Raw genomic sequence first — 20,673 nt, 5'->3', positions numbered from 1 at the left:
TCTCATCGACGGGGCTGTAGTGGAGCAGGTTGAGAGCTTCAAGTTCCTTGGTGTCCACATCACCAACAAACTAGAATGGTCCAAACACACCAAGACAGTCGTGAAGGGGGCACGACAAAGCCTATTCCCCCTCAGGAAACTAAAAAGATTTGGCATGGGTCCTGAGATCCTCAAAAGGTTCTACAGCTGCAACATCGAGAGCATCCTGTCTGGTTGCATCACTGCCTGGTACGGCAATTGCTCGGCCTACAACCGCAAGGCAATACAGAGGGTAGTGCGTACGGCTCAGTACATCACTGGGGCTAAGCTGCCTGCCATCCAGGACCTCTATACCAGACGGTGTCAGAGGAAGGCCCTAAGAATTGTCAAACCCCAGCCACCCCAGTCATAGACTGTTCTCTCTACTACCGCATGGCAAGCGGTACCAGAGTGCCAAGTCTTGGACAAAAAGGCTTCTCAACAGTTTTTACCCCCAAGCCATAAGACTCCTGAACAGGTAATGAAATGGCTACCCAGGCTATTTGCATTGTGCCCCCCCCCCCCCCGAACCCCTCTTTTACGCTGCTGCTACTCTCTGTTTATCATATGCATAGTCACTTTAACTATACATTCATGTACATACTACTTTAATTGGCCCGACCAACCAGTGCCCCCGCACATTGGCTAACTGGGCTATCTGCATTGTGTACCGCCAACCTCCAACCCCCTTTTTACGCTACTGCTACTCTCTGTTTATCATATATGCATAGTCACTTTAACCATATCTACATGTACATTCTACCTCAATCAGCCCGACTAACCGGTGCCTGTATGTAGCCTTGCTACTGTATATAGCCTTGCTACTGTTATTTTTCACTGTCATTTTTCTGTTGTTTTAATTTCTTTACTTACCTATTGTTCACCTAATACCTTTTTTGCACTGTTGGTTAGACCCTGTAAGTAAGCATTTCACTGTAAGGTATCCGGCGCACATGACAAATAAACTTGATTTGATTTGGTTGCCTTGGTGACATGCGTGTCAGGAAGCAGGTGGCACAAAACCACCCTTTGCCAAAAACTACCCAGAAATCAATGCCTTAAAGGCTTGTGCCTTACCTGCCAATGAGGAGAAATTCTCCTCCAGCCACACCCAGACGTCTCATGGCCATTAGGAGGCCGCGTACGGTCATTCCCTCACAGAAACACACCACCACGCGGGCCTTGGGCAGACGTTCACGGAGCTTCTTAAGCAGGCGGTCAAAGTGCTTCTCCCCAGCGTTGCTGTAGATCTTGTCAGAGTGGGCGATGCACAGACCCTCCTGGGTGGCCAGCTCCTTGAAGGCCTCCATGCCACTCTCCCCATAGTTTCCTAGGGTTCAGAGAGAAACAGAGGGGTAAGTCACCACTGCAGACACAAAATGGCCAACGAGGAGTCACCATTTTGGAACAGAAAATGCTTAAGTCCCTCCAGGCTGATAGTGACTGGATTCAGCCATACTAACAACTGTGGAAGTCTGATGACTTTGAGTCGTCAGGCCATGAGTGTATTGTGACTGTGCTGCTGTCCTGATCCATCTTCTGATATAGGCAGATAGTCTAGTGGCTACTGATTGCAATCAGGGATGCTGAATGGGATGGAGAGGACTGCGCTACATTTTCCCATGATGACATCCTAATCAGTTGTACAAGCTTTGCAATGCTGTCTTATTTTACATACATAGACTGTGTCTGAAATGGCATCATATTCCCTATGTAGTGTACTGCTTTTGACCAGACCTGATGAAGCTCTGGCCAAAAGAAGTGCACTGTAGAGGAAGGGTGCCATTTGGGACATAGTCCGAGTAGTGCATAGAGGATGCTGCATAGAGTGCATAGAGGATTATGTATATTCAAAGTGCTGGCTTCAATCAAAGATGTGTCTGCAATGTTAATGCAGTGCCTTTGTTTACACAATCATTGTCCTCATACACACCTGTCTTATTCTGAAAAATGAGAAAGGGCTCAATTGGCAGCACACTAATGCATTACTCTGGCATGATATTATAGACTAGGCGCCAATTGTTAGTTTGCCAGTATAGCAGTTCTATCTGAACAGGTGAATTCACATAATGGTTGATCAATTATAAACCCCTTAGATTCATAGCATTTCAATGTAAGGATTTCAGTGTTGTATTTTAGTCCAATTTTTCATATCAGTTAACACATTCACTCAATTTTCATCTCACCGCAGATACCACACTTTTAACCAATCCAAAAGCATTCCCAAAGTGCAGAAACACCATTTACCCAATACACTTAATATTCTAAACGTCTAATAGGCAAGTAGGCCTATAGTTCAAACTGAAGAGGTGTGTTTAGTTAGATCCAATGAATCCAATGTTGTGGCCATCACATTGGGCAGAATCGTCCTTGTAGGAGATCAAAACAGTGGCCCTGTACTCTGACTGTGGCTACTACACATACTGTTATCCTCCACTGTTTTCCTTCACATACAACACCCTTATTATGCCAACACTCTTATCTTTGGTCCCAGTGGACTGCTACCTACCAGGTCTGGTGACAGTCAGATACCTGGCACCCCCTAGCTGAGCCTCATGGCACTTCACCTCCACTCTCTTCTGGCCCTGCCTGCCCCTCAACCTGACCGGGACCTGTGAACTTTGTGACTCCCCTACAGGTTTCTAGTCTCGAAAAACCAGAACCAGGTCTGGTTTCAATGATGGACTCTTTTGGCATAGAGGAACTACGTCACTGCCTCAATGCTACGCCCATAAGGGGAATAAAAACCTTCTGAGGAATCTCTCTACAAATCACAATGCAGATATGCCAGAACGTCCTGATTCAAATGCGACGTTTTCAGGCAAAACCTTTACAGTGGTTTTGGTTAAGATAGTTGATGCATACTAGCCACTTGTGAAAAGCACTCATTAAAAATAACCTCTGTGATCTCCATCTTGCTAGCGACTATTTTGTATTTTATTCAAGTGGATAAAGTGTAGCATTGAGGCAGTGACGTAGTTCCTCTATGCAAAAGAGTTCATCATTGAAACCAGACCTTAGTCACTGTGCTGCCTAGGGTCTGGTTTTCCAGACTAACTGGTTTCTAGGTTCCACCTTTACAAGCTGATCCAAAGTTCGCCCCTCCCTTTAGGGCCTGTCTATCACATATCCCTCTAACAACTCCCAGAATTCCTTAGTGGCCATACACTCCGCCTGTCAATCATTACCTACTCTCATCATTAGGTACATTTCATTGAGGTTTACGCTGAGGAGTCTTGGCTAATTGCTAATGGCAGAGATTTACTTGTAGTAACTACAGTTTAGCTATCTCCACATCTCATTCGACCCTCTTCCACTTACAATGGTGGTAAACTGGTGAAAGAGTTTTATATGATTGAGTTACATGGTGTGTGTTTGCATTGTGGAGTACTCTACTGGTAAATTAACAAGTTCAGCACCCTGGACAGCGCACTCACACACAGACGATAACACCTTCACACAGGTGCTGCTGAGAAGCTATGTGGGCTGCTGTACTGATGTGCTGGTATTTCAGGTATTGAGGGGCATTGCCAGAACCCCTTTGCAAGCTGTGCTTAGACTACACATCCCTCCCAAACAGGGGTTAGATATCATGGAAACACACTCAACACAGTAATTCCGCTACATCTGAATAGCAATAACACAGGTGGGAGTTGATTTCTATCAATACACATAACGGGGGAACTTTTGGATGTATTAGTTACATACAGAGAATTAGAATTACTGGTATGGATGGACCAGCAGGATTCTATTTCTATGATTCCACCCAGAGATACTTTAAATGACTATTTAATGATGTGGGTCTGCCACCTGTAACCCCAGCCTGAATGTAGGCTACACCGCACAGAGCAGAGGGGAAACAGTCCAGTAGTGCCCCTGTTGAATATGGATAGGCTGATTCATTCATTAAGACATGCTTAGAAATAATGAAGACGATAGAGCATGCCTGTTATTTTCTAATGGAATAGAATTAGCATCAAATGTAACATCCTGGGAGACAGAACATCTAGCATCCCGTCTAATTTCCTTTTAATATAAATAGATACAAATAAACACCAAAATGCATTTCCATTCTGATAACATTGACAACAATTTGACTGAATTGTGGCTTGAGAGATTAGATGTGTTGCTGGGGTGTGGGTGTGATGAATGGCAAAAGAACCGACTTTGCCTGTGGTGTGTGAATACTTATACAGCACCAGATGTATAGTTCTGTCTGGAGAGAGGGAATTCCATTACACAGCAAGTTTCCCTCCAACGCAATATTGCACATAGGAGCACACCCATAGGGAGGAGGACAGGGAGGAGGACACACATAGTTGCTAGCAAGTACTTAACTGTGTACAAAGCATTGATTTCTTATCTCAAACCCAAACACATATGAGACAAAATCAACTTGACAGCATGTAAAAACCCTCTCCAAAGCCGAGCCAGTCCTAATATGCCTACTGGGCCTAATCCTATCCTACCCCACACACAGCTTTCAGAACCCCTGTGTTGAGTGGGTTGAGTGACTCACCCTCCGTGTGCACCGCAGACACGTAGGTCCAGTTGTAGCGTTTGACTATGTCCAGCATGGCCCGGGCCTGGAGCGTGTCAGAGGGCACGACCCGCAGGAAGTACTTAAACAGCGTCTTGTCGCTCAGGTCGATACTGGTCGCTGAGTAAGCAATCTGGGGAATGTTGAAGAGCTGTAGGAGGTTCTGTACCTGGATGGCAACGGAGCTGGAACCTGGCCCAATCACCCCCGCAATAGGCTTCTTGGAGGGCGGGGGTTGGTTGGACGGCGTGCCATCTATGCACCACTTGGAGCCGTCCTTGTCATCCCGGATGGAGATGAGGGAATCCCGGATGAACTCAATGCTCTGCTCCAGGGCCACGGAGGAGTGCCAGCAGGAGTCCCGGATCTCACAGCCCAGGCTGATGTTGGGGAGCAGGAAAGGGTCGGCATTGATTCTGTCCAGGGCGTGGAACATGGCCTCTACCCGCTGGATGCCGTACTGCTCCCGAACATCCCCACACTTTCGGTCAGCCACTTTTTCAGCAGACGGCTGGTGGTGGACGGAGAAGAGGGCACCGATTATCACATCTCCATCCATCCGGGCCACGGAGCGGGGTGCGGCTCGCGGGACTGCCGACCGCTCATAGATGTTGCTTTTGTGGGACAGCACGAGGACGTCGAAGAACAGCGTCGGGAGACACAGGAGCGCAAGGAAACCCATATTTACTCGTGCCATATTCCACATCGCGTGAGCGGTGCCAGCTGCACGGGCATACTATCCGCTCCGGGCAGTTGAGCAGAAACGTTGACTGTCTCTCAGTATATCCACGTTTAACCCAGTGACCATAGTTTGGAAACACAGCGCCCTGAGCATATCCAAACAGACCTGGAGAGAGATCATAAAAGATCAAGCAAGATTGTGAAGGCAGCACCAGATATGCAACGTCTTACAGTTATCATATAGTCTTTAAATTACATGGGTTTAAAAATAATGGTGGCCATCGCAATAAACACCAGCATATTGTTATTAAATTGACTAGGTTCATAGCCCAAACACAACATGCCTAACAGAAATAAGGCTAATGCAGTATCCCTTTGCAAACATGAACTGCAGAACATAAAACAAGAATTCGATTAAATTCAATATACTTTATCCCACAGGGGGCAATTATCTTTACACGTTCATTGAGAATAACACTGAAGTCAATCTTTTTTTAGTCGTTCGATTGTCGCAGACAGGTAACATAAATGATAGCATACTTCAAATTCGAGACAGTTTATCATCGTTTCCCCCCATTTCCCCATAAGAGCATATGGCATCGCTCCCTCCGTCCATTGAGAAACCGAGTTGGCGAGAAGGCCATTTCAGCACAATGGACAGCGTACTAACGAACTCATAAGATAATTGAGGAAACGGCTTCGTACAGGTGCTGCTGATGTAGGCTACTGCCTAGTGAAGCTATGTGCTGGTATTTCCACGGTTTAGAAAGTATCTCATTGAGTTCCTAAACCAATCAATGTTCATTTATATTCCCTTCATCAGACACTACTGAACAAATCCTTGATACCCAGTCTGATGACATGGAACATCGTTGCACTGAGTGGTGTGAAATTCTATTTGAACATACATCAGATTTCCACGCTGTCTCTAGGTATATAAGCCATATATCATGCTCTGTACGATCCAACGCGCAGCATGCAATATTTTATACCCTCATCTGCCCGAATTCATTGCTCACAAACCTGTGGCCTGATTCCAAACATTCAATGATATTGCATTATCGAACCGGAGAGAAGAAGATACATTCTCCTTACACTTTAGCTGTCCTTGTCACGAGCCTATCAAAACCGACACATGACCTAACCTGTACATCTCTTCTTTCAGAAATTCATTTGGTAGAAAAACTTGGGACGTACCTGAATCCGCGAGACATATCGCGTGCCTTGCTCCGTCTTCTGTGCAGCGCGGTCCTTGGCTTTGATAGTTGAGTTTGTAACGCTCAAACGGACGTTTTTTTCACGCTCCTCCAGTGAGAGCACGAGAGCCCCCCACCCCTCCTCTTCTTCTTCTCTCGCTCTGACAGTTTCTCACCACATTTCATAAACCGGGTCATAAAAGCTGCACCCTTAATATGGCAAAACGCTGAACGTTTAAAACCCCACTACAGGTCACTTATTCTTAGACAATAGACAATCGTATCATTCTTCACACGAGGGTTAATCAGCCTCAAGCAGTGGTGCCGCATTGGAGAGTTGAACGGTGCGCGAGCCGCTTAGACAGGTAAGATAAATGGTGTTTGTCTACAGAATTGTAACCCTGCCATTACCCCATGCCACGACGGGACCCGTCTCACAGCAAAAACACATTCAGTGTGAGAATACCCCCATTTTTTTTGTAAATGGTTGACCAGGTAATGGAGGAATAATCAGTCAAATGTTCATTTTTCTATTAAGGGTTGAGAGACCATCATCGTGGTCCACCCTAGCTAATCCACCTATAGGCTATACATTGTACATTTTGATCCACACTATCTGACCTTTAAAAGCGGAGGGCACTGGATGGATGCCAGAAATGGCTGCTGGTTGCAGTCTGACTTAAATCCAAGTAGTAACCTTTTAAGGAAGAACCTCAAGGATCGAAAAATCTGGGCTTCCCACCTATATTTGAAGTTGAAGACCTTAACTGGTAAAGCAGAAGAGGTCGATTTAGTTAATTGGTAAAAGTCAACTGGTATTTTGCAAAGGCGAAAGTTCTGCCCATTTTGGAGGGGTGCTTGGTTTAGAGTTGGCTTATTTCTGTGCCCAAAAGGGTTTGGGCGACAGCAGAGGAAGAACTGTACATAATATCAAACAGCGTTTGGAAAAATAATTAGAACTAACAAGGACTCCACAAAGCTAGAGAGGGGCGTGTTCCGTGGGCACGCGGGGAGCCAGTAGCAGAAGGCGTTTAATCAGTAAACAACCGGAGCGCATACTAGGACATGTCTCACTGACACGCACCCCGTGGAGTGTGAATATGGACACCGCGCATAATTATGTGTGTGTCTGAGAGAGAGAGAAAGAGAGAGCGAGAACACGTATTAGGAATGGTTGACACACGGCGTTAGCCTACTGTTGTAGCCTGCCTACCTCTTTGGTGGTTGTGACCAGCAACGACCGGAAGTTACTTTTCGTAGCAGGTTAGGAGAGCATTTTAGCTAACCCGTACCCTTTTCATAACCTTAACCTAATTATCCTAACTTACTACGTTAATTTTCCTAATCTGCTATGAAAAAGTCACTTCTGGTCGTAGCGGTATACCACATAGTCAATACCCTATTTGATAGCCTACAGAACAGTCAATGGGATCAGTGATGTAAAGTACTTAAGTAAAAATACTGTAAAGTACTACTTGTCGTTTTTGGGGGGTATCTATACATCACTATTTATATGTTTTACTACTTTTACTTTTACCCCACTACATTCCTAAAGAAAATAATGTACTTTTTACTCCATACATTTTCCCTGACACCCAAATGTACTCTTTACGTTTGTAATGCTTAGCAGGACAGGAAAATGGTCCAATTCACACACTTATCAAGATAACATCCCTGATCTCTACTGCCTCTGATCTGGCGGACTCACTAAACACAAATGCTTCATGTGTAAATTATTTCTGAGTGTTGGAGTGTGCCCCTGGGTATCCGTAAAAATGTTTTAAAAAATGGTGCCGTCTGGTTTGCTAAACATAAGGAATTTGAAATGATTTATTCTTATACCTTCAATACTTAAGTATATTTTAAACCAAATACCTTTAAACTTCTACTCAAGTAGTATTTTACTGGGTGACATTCACTTTTACTTGAGTCCCTTTCTCTTAAGTTATCTTTACTTCTACTCAAGAATGACAATTGGGTACTTTTTCACCACTGAATGGAATTTAAGATACTGAAGGCTATAGCAGATGTTACCTGAGCACAATGACAAACGTGACCATAGGCCAGACAGAACCGTGTGAAAACGCACTAGAATAACATTATAAGTCACTGACTGCCCCCCTCAACCATATCCAAATATGACTAACAGTCAAGACAACCTGAGTCCCTTACAGTACCAGTCAAAAGTTTGGGCACACCTACCCATTCCAATGTTTTTCTTTATTTTTACTATTTTCTACATTGCAGAATAATAGTGAAGACATCACAACTATGAAATGACACATGTAGAATCATGTAGTAACCAATAAATTATGAAACAAATCAAAATCTATTTTATATTTGAGATTTCTTTAAAGTAGCCACCCTTTGCTTTGATGACAGCTTTGCACACTCTTGGCATTCTCTCAACCAGCTTCATGAGGTAGTCACCTGGAATGCATTTCAATTAACAGGTGTGCCTTGTTAAAAGTTAATATGTGGAATTTCTTTCCTTCTAAATGCATTTGAGCCAATCAGTTGTGTTGTGACAAAGCAGAGGTGGTATACAGAAGATAGCCCTATTTGGTAAAGGACCAAGTCCATATTATGTCAAGAAAAGCTCAAATAAGCAAAGATAAACAACAGTCCATCATTACTTTAAGACATAAAGGTCAGTCAATCCGGAAATTTTAAGAACTTTGAAAGTTTCTTCAAGGGCAGTCACAAAAACCATCAAGCACTATGATGAAACTCGGTCTCATGAAGACCGCCACAGGAAAGGAAGACCCAGAGTTACCTCTGCTGCAGAGGATAAGTTCATTAGAGTTAATTGCACCTCAGATTGCAGCCCAAATCAATGCTTCACAGAGTTCAAGTAACAGACACATCTCAACATCAGCTGTTCAGAGGAGACTGTGTGAATCAGGCCTTCATGGTCGAATTGTTGCAAAGAAACCACTACTAAAGGACACCAATAAGAAGAAGAGACTTGCTTGGGCCAAGAAACACAAGCAATGGAAATTAGACCAGTGAAAATCTGTCCTTTGGTCTGAGGAGTCAGAATTTAGATTTTTGGTTCCAACCGCCATGTCTTTGTGAGACGCGGAGTAGGTGAATGGATGATCTCCGCATGTGTGGTTCTCACCATGAAGCATGGAGGAGGAGGTGTGATGGTGTGAAGGTGCTTTGCTGGTGACACTGTCTGTGATTTATTTAGAATTCAAGGCACACTTAACCAGCATGGCTCCACAGCATTCTGCAGCGATACGCCATCCCATCTGGTTTGCACTGTTTTTCAACAGGACAATAACCCAAAACACACCTCCAGGCTATGTAAGGGCTATTTGACGAAGAAGGGGAGTGATGGAGTGCTGCATCAGATGACCTGACCTCCACAATCACCCGACCTCAACCCAATTGAGATGGTTTGGGATGAGTTGGACCTCAGAGTGAAGGAAAAGTAGCCACCAAGTGCTCAGCATATGTGGGAACTCCTTCAAGACTGTTGGAAAAGCATTACTCATGAAGTTGGTTGAGAGAATGCCAAGAGTTTGCAAAGCTGTCATCAAGGCAAAGCGGTGGCTACTTTTAAGAATCTTAACATGTTTTTTGTTACATGATGTGTTTTTTTATAGTTCTGATGTCTTCACTATTATTCTACAATGTAGAAAATAGTAAAAATAGAGAAAAACCCGTGAATGAGTAGGTGGGTCCAAACTTTTGACTGGTACTGTATGTTGAGCCAGAGAGCAATGTAGGCCTATTGCAACCCCCCTCAATCAGAAATAAATTCACATAGACTTGATGGGAAAATATAGCCTGCGTCAATGGTAAAAATAATGAATTAATAAACGTATCAACAAATTCAAATAAGTAGTACACAGCATCATGCATTGGACAACTTCAGCACCAAGGACAGTGACTCCAACCAACCTTTTTTAAAGCAACGGACTGCCCTCTGGTGTTTGCCGAATATTTTTTTAAATGTTCTTATAGTGCCTTCAGAAAGTATTCATACCCCTCGACTTATTCCACATTTTGTTGTGTTACAGCCTGAATTCAAAATGGATTAAATAATTTTTTTTCTAACCCATCTACACACAATACCCAATAATGACAAAGTGAAAACATGTTTTTAGACATTTTTGCAAATTTATTGAAAACTAAATACAGAAATATAAATGTACATAAGTATTTTCACCCCTGAGTTAATACATTGTAGAAGCATCTTTGGTAGCGATTGCAGCTGTGAGTCTTTCTGGGTATGTCTCTAAGAGCTTTCCACACCTTTATTGTGCAACATTTGTCCATTATTCTTTTCAAAATTCTTCAAGCTCTTTCAAATTAGTTGTTGATCATTGCTAGACAACCATTTCCAGGTCTTTCCATAGATTTTCAAGTAGATTTAAGTGAAATCTGTAACTTTGTCACTTTCAAATTAGTTGTTGATCATTGCTAGACAACCATTTCCAGATCTTGCCATAGATTTTCAAATAGATTTAAGTGAAATCTGTAACTTTGTCACTCAGGAACATTCACTGCCTTGTGTTTTGGGTTATTGTCCTGCTGAAAGGTGAATTCAAATCAAATCAAATTGTATTTGTCACATGCGCCGAATACATCAGGTGTTGACCTTATAGTGAAATGCTTACTTACAAGCCCTTAACCAACAATGCTTTAAGAAGTTTTAAGGACAATTTACATGTAGGTAGAGTTCATCTCCTAGTGTCTGGTGGAAAGCAGACTGAGCCAGGTTTTCCTCAAGGATTTTGCTTAGCTCATTCCATTTCTTTTTTATCTTGAAAAACTACCCAGTACTTAAAATTTTTTACATTTTAGTCATTTAGCAGACACTCTTATCCAGAGCAACTTACATTAGTGAATTGCATACATTTTATTTTCTGTACTGGTCCCCCATGGGAATCGAACCCACAACCCTGGCATTGCAAACACCATGCTCTACCAACTGAGCCACACGGGACCAACGCTTAACGATTACAAGCATTCCCATAACATGATGCAGCTACCACTAGGCTTGACAACATGGAGCGTTCTACTCAGTAATGTGTTGGATTGGATTTGCCCCAAACATAAAACTTTGTATTCAGGACAAAAAGTGAATTGCTTTGCCAATTGTTTTTGCAGTATTACTTTAGTGCCTTGTTGCAAGCAGGATGCATGTTTTGGAATATTTGTATTCTGTACAAGCTTGCATCTTTTCACCTTGTCTATTAGGTTAGTATTGTGGAATAACTACAATGTTGACGATCCATCCTCAGTTTTCTCCTATCACAGCCATTAAACTCTGTTACTGTTTTAAAGTCACCATTGGCCTCATGGTGAAATCGCTGAGCGGTTTCCTTCCTCTCCATGAATCGGAGTTAGGAAGGACGCCGGTATCTTTGTAGTGACTGGGTGTATTGCTACACCATCCAAGGTGTAATTAATAACTTCATCATGATCAAAGGGATATTCAATATCTGTTTTTTTATTTGTACCCTTCTACCAATAGGTGCCCTTCTTTGTGAGGCGTTGGTAAACCACCTTGGTGTTTGTGGTTGAATATGTGCTTGAAATTCACTGCTCATCTGAGGGACCTTACAGATAATTGTATGAATGGGGTAGAGAGATGAGGTACTCATTCAAAAATCATGTTAAACACTATTATTGCACACAGAGTGAGTCCATGCAACTTATTATTTAACTAATTAAGCACATTTTTACTCCTGAACTTATTTAGGCTTGCCATGACAAAAGGGCTCAATACTTATTGACTCAAGACATTTTAGCTTTTCATTTTTAATGAATTTGTAAAAAAAATAATATTGTGTGTATTGTGTGTAGGGCCAGTGACAAAAAAAATCTATACAATCCATTTTACATTCAGGCTTTAACAACAAAATGTGGAAAAAGTCAAGTCGTGCACTTTCTGAAGGCACTGTAGGTCTAATAACTTTGTAGTGTAACGTGTCTGAGCAAAGAATCGTTTATGAAACAATTTCGCCCTCTTGTGGTTATAGCTTCAACCAGCATGTAGGCCTACATGATAAAAAATCATCATAGGTCTCACAATCTGACACTGCAGGTGTTTAAGGCTTCATTTACACAGGCAGGCTAATTCTGATATGTTTGCCACCAGTCTATGTTTGCTATGTTTGCCATTAGTCTTTTGACCTATCAGATCTGATCGTTTGCCTATAATTGGGTAAAAAATCTGAACTGGGTTGCCTGTGTAAATGCAGCCTATGTATTCCTAGCCCATGAATGTCATGAAAATGTGTGAGGTCGAATTAAACCAGTTTTTACTGAAAACGTAGGCCTACGCCTAAACATCAAATAGACTACAGACAGATAGTTCTTTGCTTGCTAGTCCTTATCGAAAAGTACTCTGGGTCTGTGGTTTGTCTCGACCAAGTTTACGAAGTAACTTTTAATATATATATATTTTTAGGTTACATCAGTACATCAGTCTGCAACCCGTGCGAGCATCCCACGCAGACCCTAGACAGATGCGACCCGGACCCTGGGGCATGACCGCGGCCTCTGTACATTATAGGGTCGAGTTGTGAGTCAAGTCCGTCCGGCGCTCCACAACACAAATAAACATTTATGGAGACTAGACACTATGAAACTGCCTCTGCTGCTGCCCCAGGATCGTGAAGCTGATATTGATCCAGACTAACAGTGACATTTTGAGGGGTAGGGAGACGTCGTGCAGTAGGTGCTTGGGGGGACCTCAGTGTTTTTCGTGGAGTTAATTTGAGGTATAAGTCGGACGTAGCCTAGATACAGGTCCTATTATTTAGAAGGGTCTCCCTAAACATTCTCCTGCTATAGCTTGGGCTATATGCGGTCTCTGCAAGGTGCAAATTATGTCCAAGGATAATAGCTAAGAGTGCCTTCATTAGGGAATGCATAACTGAATGTTATTGCCAAGCCTTGGTAGTATTTTATCCCTCTACAATATTGATGTCACTATCATGACCGGACATTGTGACAAATGGTGTGATCTCAAAACGAGTCATATGTTGCCGATCTATGTCCTCGTGTGAAGTGAGGACCCATCAATCAATCTTTCACCTTTTGAGAGGACAACCCTTCATGTTCGGCATGACGTCATTGGTGACAGCTGGAACTGTCTTGACACGGGTGGTCTACACCCATCCATCAAAGTTACTGCAACGAGATTGATGGCCCATCAGAACTATAATGAAGAGTTTATGTAGCTTGTCATATAGAGTGAATTGGGATTTAGAAAATGTAATTTATTTAATAAGTTTACTTGAATTTCAATCAAAGATCCAACATTACTTTATTTATCACACTGTAAAACACTTCTGGAAAAATACGCAAAATACGTCAAAATATGCAAAAATACGAATGTTTCAGCACTGGCTACAATGAACAGCTCCGTTGCAATACAAGACATCGGAGCTGGCCAACTGCTGAACCAAATAGGCCTTTTAAGGGTACTTTAGTTCCATCTCCAGAATAATAAATGCCCAAGTGCCAGCCTGTTGCTCAAGCATCGTGGCCAGACAGAACACGTACTGTGCTAGCTGCACAAACAAGGAGTTGTTAGAGCTAACCACCGTTTCGAAGTCGACCACACTTATCGCTGTGTCCCTATGTAGGCTGCAGTGACGTGTATTCATGGATGCCAAGGAAAGCCATGCTTCCACCCAAAAATGACGAACCCCCCCCCCCCCCAAAAAAAAAACGTATCTTTCGTCTCACTGCGTTTCATAATTTCCCTTCAATTCGCAAGAGGCTGAATGTATCTCACCTGAGAAAGCATCTGTCTCTGCATGTGTAGGCCACATATCTGATGCTGTCTGGTCAAAATAAGTATGGCATTGAATGCAATGGAAGCCTACGGGCATCTGGCCTCACTTTATAAAAAAGTATCAAATAATAGCTAAAATGAGTGAGCTCAACTCTATAAACACTCCTGGCACACCAAAATAGTGTCAAGGGAAGACAGTTTGGATTTGGCTTTACTCCAATCACATCAAGAGCCAAACATCATTGACAGAAACAACTTGAATTGTGGCACCTTGTTGTGTTGTTGTCCTCCAGTGGATAGCTAGCTAGCTAAAATAGGCTATTTCCTAAATTAGCCATGGATGGAGATATGGATTTGGACTTGTAGTTTTACTTCATTCTCCGTACTGGCCAATGATTATAATGGCAATTCTGGTCCAACCATAAATTCATACATTGTGCCCCTGGCCTGGTAGGATGGAAGTTCAATATGTAGCAAAATGTAGAAGGCTGATGTTAACTAGCTGGCTCAACTTGTACTGTATGACAGAGTCATAGACCGTTTCGTCAACATGAAAGAGAGGAGGATGGCATTGAAGTTTCTCTACAAGTAGGGTGAGTCAACATGTTTTTTTCTACTTGCACGAACGAACGCACACACACACACGCACACGCACACACAGAGAGAAATCATAACCATGGACAGCCACATATTTACACTGAACAAAAATATAAACACAACATGTAAAGTGTTGGTCCCATGTTTCATGAGCTGAAATAAAAGATCCCAGAAATGTTCCATATGCACAAAAAGCTTATTTCTCTCAAATCTTGCACTGAAATTTATTTACATCCCTGTTAGTGAGCATTTCTCCTTTGTCAAGATAATCCATCCACCTGACAGGAGTGGCATATCAAGAAGCACTCTAAAATGTGCTGTTTTGTCACACAACACAATGCAACAGATGTCACAAATTTTGAGGGAACGTACAATTGGCATGCTGACTGCAGGAATGTCCACCAGAGCTGTTGCCAGATAATTGAATCTTCATTTCTCTACCATAAGTCACCTCCAACAGTTTGTTTAGAGAATTTGGCAGTACATCCAACCGGCTTCACAACTGCAGACCACGGGTAACCACGCCAGCCCAGGACCTCCACATCCGGCTTCTTCACCTGCGGGATCATCTGAGACCAGCCACCGGGACAGCTGTAGGTTTGCACAACTGAATAATTTCTGCACAAACTGTCAGAAACCGTCTCAAAGTAGCTCATCTGCATGCTCGTCATCCTCACCAGGGTCTTGACCTGACTGCAGTTCCACATCGTAACCGACTTCAGTAGGCAAATGCTCACCTTCAATGGCCACTGGCACGCTGGAGAAGTGTGCTCTTCATGGATGAATCCCAGTATCAACTGTACCAGGCAGATGGCAAACATGGTGTATGGTGTCAAGTGGGCGAGCGGTTTGCTGATGGTGATGTGACCAGAGTGCCCCCCCCCAAAAAACTCTATGTGAAAATGTCGCGCTGCATGAGACAAATGTTGATCACACGAGATACTTACTTCTTTTTTATAAAAGTATCTGTTTGCCCAGTCATGTGAAATCCGTAGATTAGTGCCTAATTCATTTATTTCAATTGACCGATTTCCCTATATGAACCAGTAAAATCTTTGAAATTGTTGCACGTTGTGTTTATATTTTTGATCAGCGTAGCTTACGTCGATTGGACTAAATAGTTTTCGGTATCTTTTAGTTGTCACTGTATTAGACTAAATGATTTGGCCCGGGTATCCTGGAAGGATATCGACCTCATCCCGTCAGTAGAGGATGCCTGGTTATTTTTTTTAAATGCCTTCCTCACCATCTTAAATAAGCATGCCCCATTCAAGAAATGTAGAACCAGGAACAGATATAGCCCTTGGTTCTCTCCAGACCTGACTGCCCTTAACCAACACAAAAACATCCTGTGGCATTCTGCATTAGCATCGAATAGCCCCTGTGAAATGCACTTTTTCAGGGAAGTTAGAAACCAATATACACAGGCAGTTAGAAAAGCCAAGGCTAGCTTTTTCAAGCAGAAATTTGCTTCCTGCAACACAAACTCAAAAAAGTTCTGGGACATTGTAAAGTCCATGGAGAATAAGAGCACCTCCTCCCAGCTGCCCACTGCACTGAGGATAGGAAACTCTGTCACCACCAATAAATCCACTATAATTGAGAATTTCAATAAGCATTTTACTACGGCTGGCCATGCTTTCCACCTGGCCACCCCTACCGCGGTCAACAGCACTGCACCCCCCACAGCAACTCGCCCAAGCCTTCCCCATTTCTCCGACCATTTCGAATCCCACCGTACCTTCTCCGCTATGCAATCTGGTTTCAGATCTGGTCATGGGTGCACCTCAGCCATGCTCAAGGTCCTAAACGATATCTTAACCGCCATCGATAAGAAACAGTACTGTGCAGCCGTATTCGTTGACCTGGCCAAGGCTTTCGACTCTGTCAATCACCACATCCTCATCAACAGACTCAACAGCCTTGGTTTCTCAAATGATTGCCTCGACTGGTTCACCAACTACTTCTCCGACAGAGTTCAGTGTGTCAAATCTGAGAGGCCTGTTGTCCGGGCCTCTGGCAGTCTCTATGGGGGTGCCACAGGGTTCAATTCTTGGGCCGACTCTCTTCTCTGTATATATCAATGATGTCGCTCTTGCTGATGGTGAGTCTCTGATCCACCTCTACGCAGACGACACCATTCTGTATACATCTGGCCCTTCTTTGGACACTGTATTAACAACCCTCCAGACGAGCTTCAATGCCATACAACTCTCCTTCCGTGGCCTCCAACTGCTCTTATATACAAGTAAAACTAAATGCATGCTCTTCAACCGATCGCTGCCTGCACCTGCCCGCTCGTCCAGCATCACTACTGTGGACGGTTCTGACTTAGAATATGTGGACAACTACAAATACCTAGGTGTCTGGTTAGACTGTAAACTCTCCTTCCAGACTCACATAAAACATCTCCAATCCAAAGTTAAATCTAGAATTGGCTTCCTATTTCGCAACAAAGCATCCTTTACTCATGCTGCCAAACATACCCTCGTAAAACTGAACATCCTACCGATCCTCGACTTTGGCGATGTCATTTACAAAATAGCCTCCAACACCCTACTCAACAAATTGGATGCAGTCTATCACAGTGCCATCCGTTTTGTCACCAAAGCCCCATATACTACCCACCACTGCGACCTGTACGCTCTCGTTGGCTGGCCCTCGCTTCATACTCGTCGCCAAACCCACTGGCTCCAGGTCATCTACAAGACCCTGCTAGGTAAAGTCCCGCCTTATCTCTGCTCGCTGGTCACCATAGTTGCACCCACCCGTAGCACACGTTCCAGCAGGTATATCTCACTTGTCACCCCTAAAGCCAATTCCTCCTTTGGCCGCCTCTCCTTCCAGTTCTCTGCTGCCAATGACTGGAACGAACTACAAAAATCTCTGAAACTGGAAACACTTATCTCCCTCACTAGCTTTAAGCACCAGCTGTCAGAGCAGCTCACAGATCACTGCACCTGTACATAGCCCATCTATAAATAGCCCAAACAACTACCTCTTCCCCTACTGTATTTATTTATTTAGCTCCTTTGCACCCCAGTATTTCTACTTTGCACACTCATCTACTGTCAAATCTACCATTCCAGTGTTTTAATTGCTATATTGTATTTACTTCGCCACCATGGCCTATTTATTGCCTTTACCTCCCTTATCTCACCTCATTTGCTCACATTGTATATAGACTTATTTTTCTACTGTATTATTGACTGTATGTTTGTTTTACTCCATGTGTAATTCTGTGTTGTTATATGTGTCGAACTGCTTTGCTTTATCTTGGCCAGGTCGCAGTTGTAAATAAGAACTTGGTTAATTAAAAGTGAAATAACATTGGATGATGTTGAAATGTTGAAGTTGAAATGGTGCTGGAATAGTGGAGGCAGCTCCTGTTTTCTTTGTGACTTGCGGTAACTGTGGTTCTAAATCAATAGTTATTTAGTAGTTGGGAAAATGTCGGCAACTTTAACTTTCTTGACCATGCTGTAGGTGATGTAACTGTTTGTTACATGCAATATGCTTTGTGGACTTCACTGGACAGAGGTTGCTGTCCGCTTTTGTGATGAAATAAAGGTGTGGTTGAATTTATTCTGCCAGTGTGTCTCCTTATTGTCTCAGCCTTAGGCCTATACACTGCGTGCACAATTATTAGGCAAATTGTATTCCTCGGGATTCATTTTATTGTTGAACAAACACAATGCTCTCAGTCAATCCAAAATGTTATTGAACCTCAAACCTGAATGTTTAACAAAGGAAAAGTGAGTTTTGTCTTTCTCAGGGAAATGTATAGGTGTGCAGAATTATTAGGCAACTATTAGTGTGCAGAATTATTAGGCAACTAAATTCCAAAAATAATTTCTCTCAACTCACTTGTTGATTCTCAATTTTTAGAGTAAGTGTAACAGATAAGTAACACAAAATTACAATTATATAAAAATGTTGGCATTTCAAAAATGTTCAGTGACCAATATAGCCACCCTTATTTTCAACAACTACCATGAGCCTTCCATCCATGGAGTCTGTCAGTTTCTTGATCTGTTCACGATCAATTTTCGCTGAAGCAGCAACCACAGCCTCCCAAATGCTGTTCAAAAAGGTGTATTGTCTTCCATCACTGTAAATCTCACATTTGAGAAGGGCCCACAAGTTCTCAATAGGATTTAAGTCAGGTGAGGAAGGGGGCCAGGTCATTATTCAGGCATCTTTGAGGCCCTTGCTGGCTAGCCAAGCAGTGGAGTACTTGGATGCATGTGATGGAGCATTGTCCTGCATAAAGATCATGGCCTTCTAGAATGCTGAGGACTTCTTCCTGTACCACTGCTTGATGAAAGAATCTTCCAGAAACTGGCAGTAGGTTTGGGAGTTGAGTTTCAGTCCATCTTCAACCCGAAAAGGTCCAACTACCTCATCCTCAATGATAGCAGCCCATACCAGTACCCCTCCTTCACCTTGCTGGCACCTGACTCAAAGTGGTGCCCTGTGTCCATTACTGATCCAGCCATGGGCCCATCCATTTGGTCCATCAAGAGTCACTTTCATTTCATCTGTCCATAAAACCTTTGAAAAATCTGTCTTCAGGTATTTCTTTGCCCAATCTTGACGTTTCAACTTGTGAATCTTATTCAGTGGTGGTCTTGTTTCAGTCTTCTTGACCTTGGCCATGTCTCTGAGCACTTGACACCTTGTACTTCTGAACACTCCAGGTAGGTTGCAGTTCTGGAATACAGTGGCACTGGAGGATAATGGGTTCCTGGTAGTTTGATGTTTAATTCTTCTCAAGTCTTTTGCAGTTAATTTGCGCCTTTTCTTCACCATGCGTTTTTGCGCCCCAGTTGACTATTCACAACAAATCGTTTGAATTTCCGGTGGTCACGCCTCAATAGTTTAGCTATTTAAAGAGTGTCGCATCCGTCTGAAAGGCATTTGACATTTTTGGCTTTTCAGTGTCAGTTAAATTTCTTTTTTGGCCCATTTTACCTGAGGTAATGAGGCTGCCTAATAATTATGCACACCTTGATATAAGGTGGTATTCACTTTCGCCACACCCTCCCTCATTACACAAATACATATCACCTGAAAATGATTAAATCCAATAAGCATTCAAGTTTATATGGTTTGGAGTTCTAAAATGTGAATAGAAACAATGATAAGATCAGAATACTCACTTGCCTAATAATTGTGCGCACAGTGTATATCACGGTCGCAAGGCATTTGAACTAACAGGTAATAGAGCAAACAATGCAACTATCACAACACGTAAGTTGTCATATGGCTTTATTTCTGGCTTCCCCACGCACCGCTACTGGTAGGCCTACCAGATATATTGTAACAGTGGATTAAATCAAATGGAGCAACTCCCCGCTGTGAAGTTGTTGTTGGCAAACCTAACATTTCAACAAAACCGTTCGAGTGCAAGTTTGCATGAAGTCAAAACTTTAAAAAGTTGTTGGGAACTTTAGGAATTTGTCAATGAGAATCTATAGGCTAGAGGCTATTTTAATCAAAGGCTATGTATATGAAAAGCACTAACAAAAATGGAAAACCCTATATGGACATTCTGTCTCATTCGTGGTAGTTATGCACTGATATCATTGACAGCCTTCCCTGTTCCTTTTGAATTAGCTGGTGGTGAGAACATCCGATGCATTTTATAGTAGGCATACCACCTCTGCTTGCCATGCCAGAAAGTGCTCCAGAGGTACTGCCAACTCTTTTGGTGAAACCGCCTTTCGTCCTAGTCAAGGGGACATGAGTTAAGCATTAAACATTTGTATTATCATATGCAAATGAAGAGTGAGTCATTCTGCTCTTAGATTGGGAACATGGCGTCTGACGAAATGAAGAGAATGCATCATCTTGTTATGGGAGATGAAGGGAGA

The 20,673-nt window shown here is 42.9% G+C and overlaps 1 protein-coding gene across 2 annotated transcripts in view; it reads right to left on the bottom strand.

Moving 5' to 3' along the window:
- Positions 1–6,866, bottom strand: part of LOC106607995 (metabotropic glutamate receptor 1) — a 44,480-nt gene extending 37,614 nt beyond the window's left edge. The window contains exons 1-3 of one of the 2 annotated variants that reach the window (XM_014205581.3): positions 6,437–6,866; positions 4,538–5,405; positions 1,096–1,348 (exon numbers count right to left, since the gene is read on the bottom strand). In XM_014205581.3, the coding sequence (XP_014061056.1) occupies positions 1,096–1,348; positions 4,538–5,264 (980 nt within the window). In that variant the 5' untranslated portion in view covers positions 5,265–5,405; positions 6,437–6,866. The remainder of the gene's footprint in view (positions 1–1,095; positions 1,349–4,537; positions 5,406–6,436) is intronic. The other variant, XM_082976961.1, reaches the window with a different exon arrangement.
- Between the last annotated feature and the right edge of the window lie 13,807 nt (positions 6,867–20,673).

This window comes from Salmo salar, chromosome 06, assembly GCF_965601325.2.
Source record: "Salmo salar chromosome 06, fSalSal1, whole genome shotgun sequence".
Classification (NCBI taxonomy): domain Eukaryota; kingdom Metazoa; phylum Chordata; class Actinopteri; order Salmoniformes; family Salmonidae; genus Salmo; species Salmo salar.
Note: the sequence above shows the minus strand (reverse complement) of the source record. Positions and strands in the feature narration are given on the sequence as shown.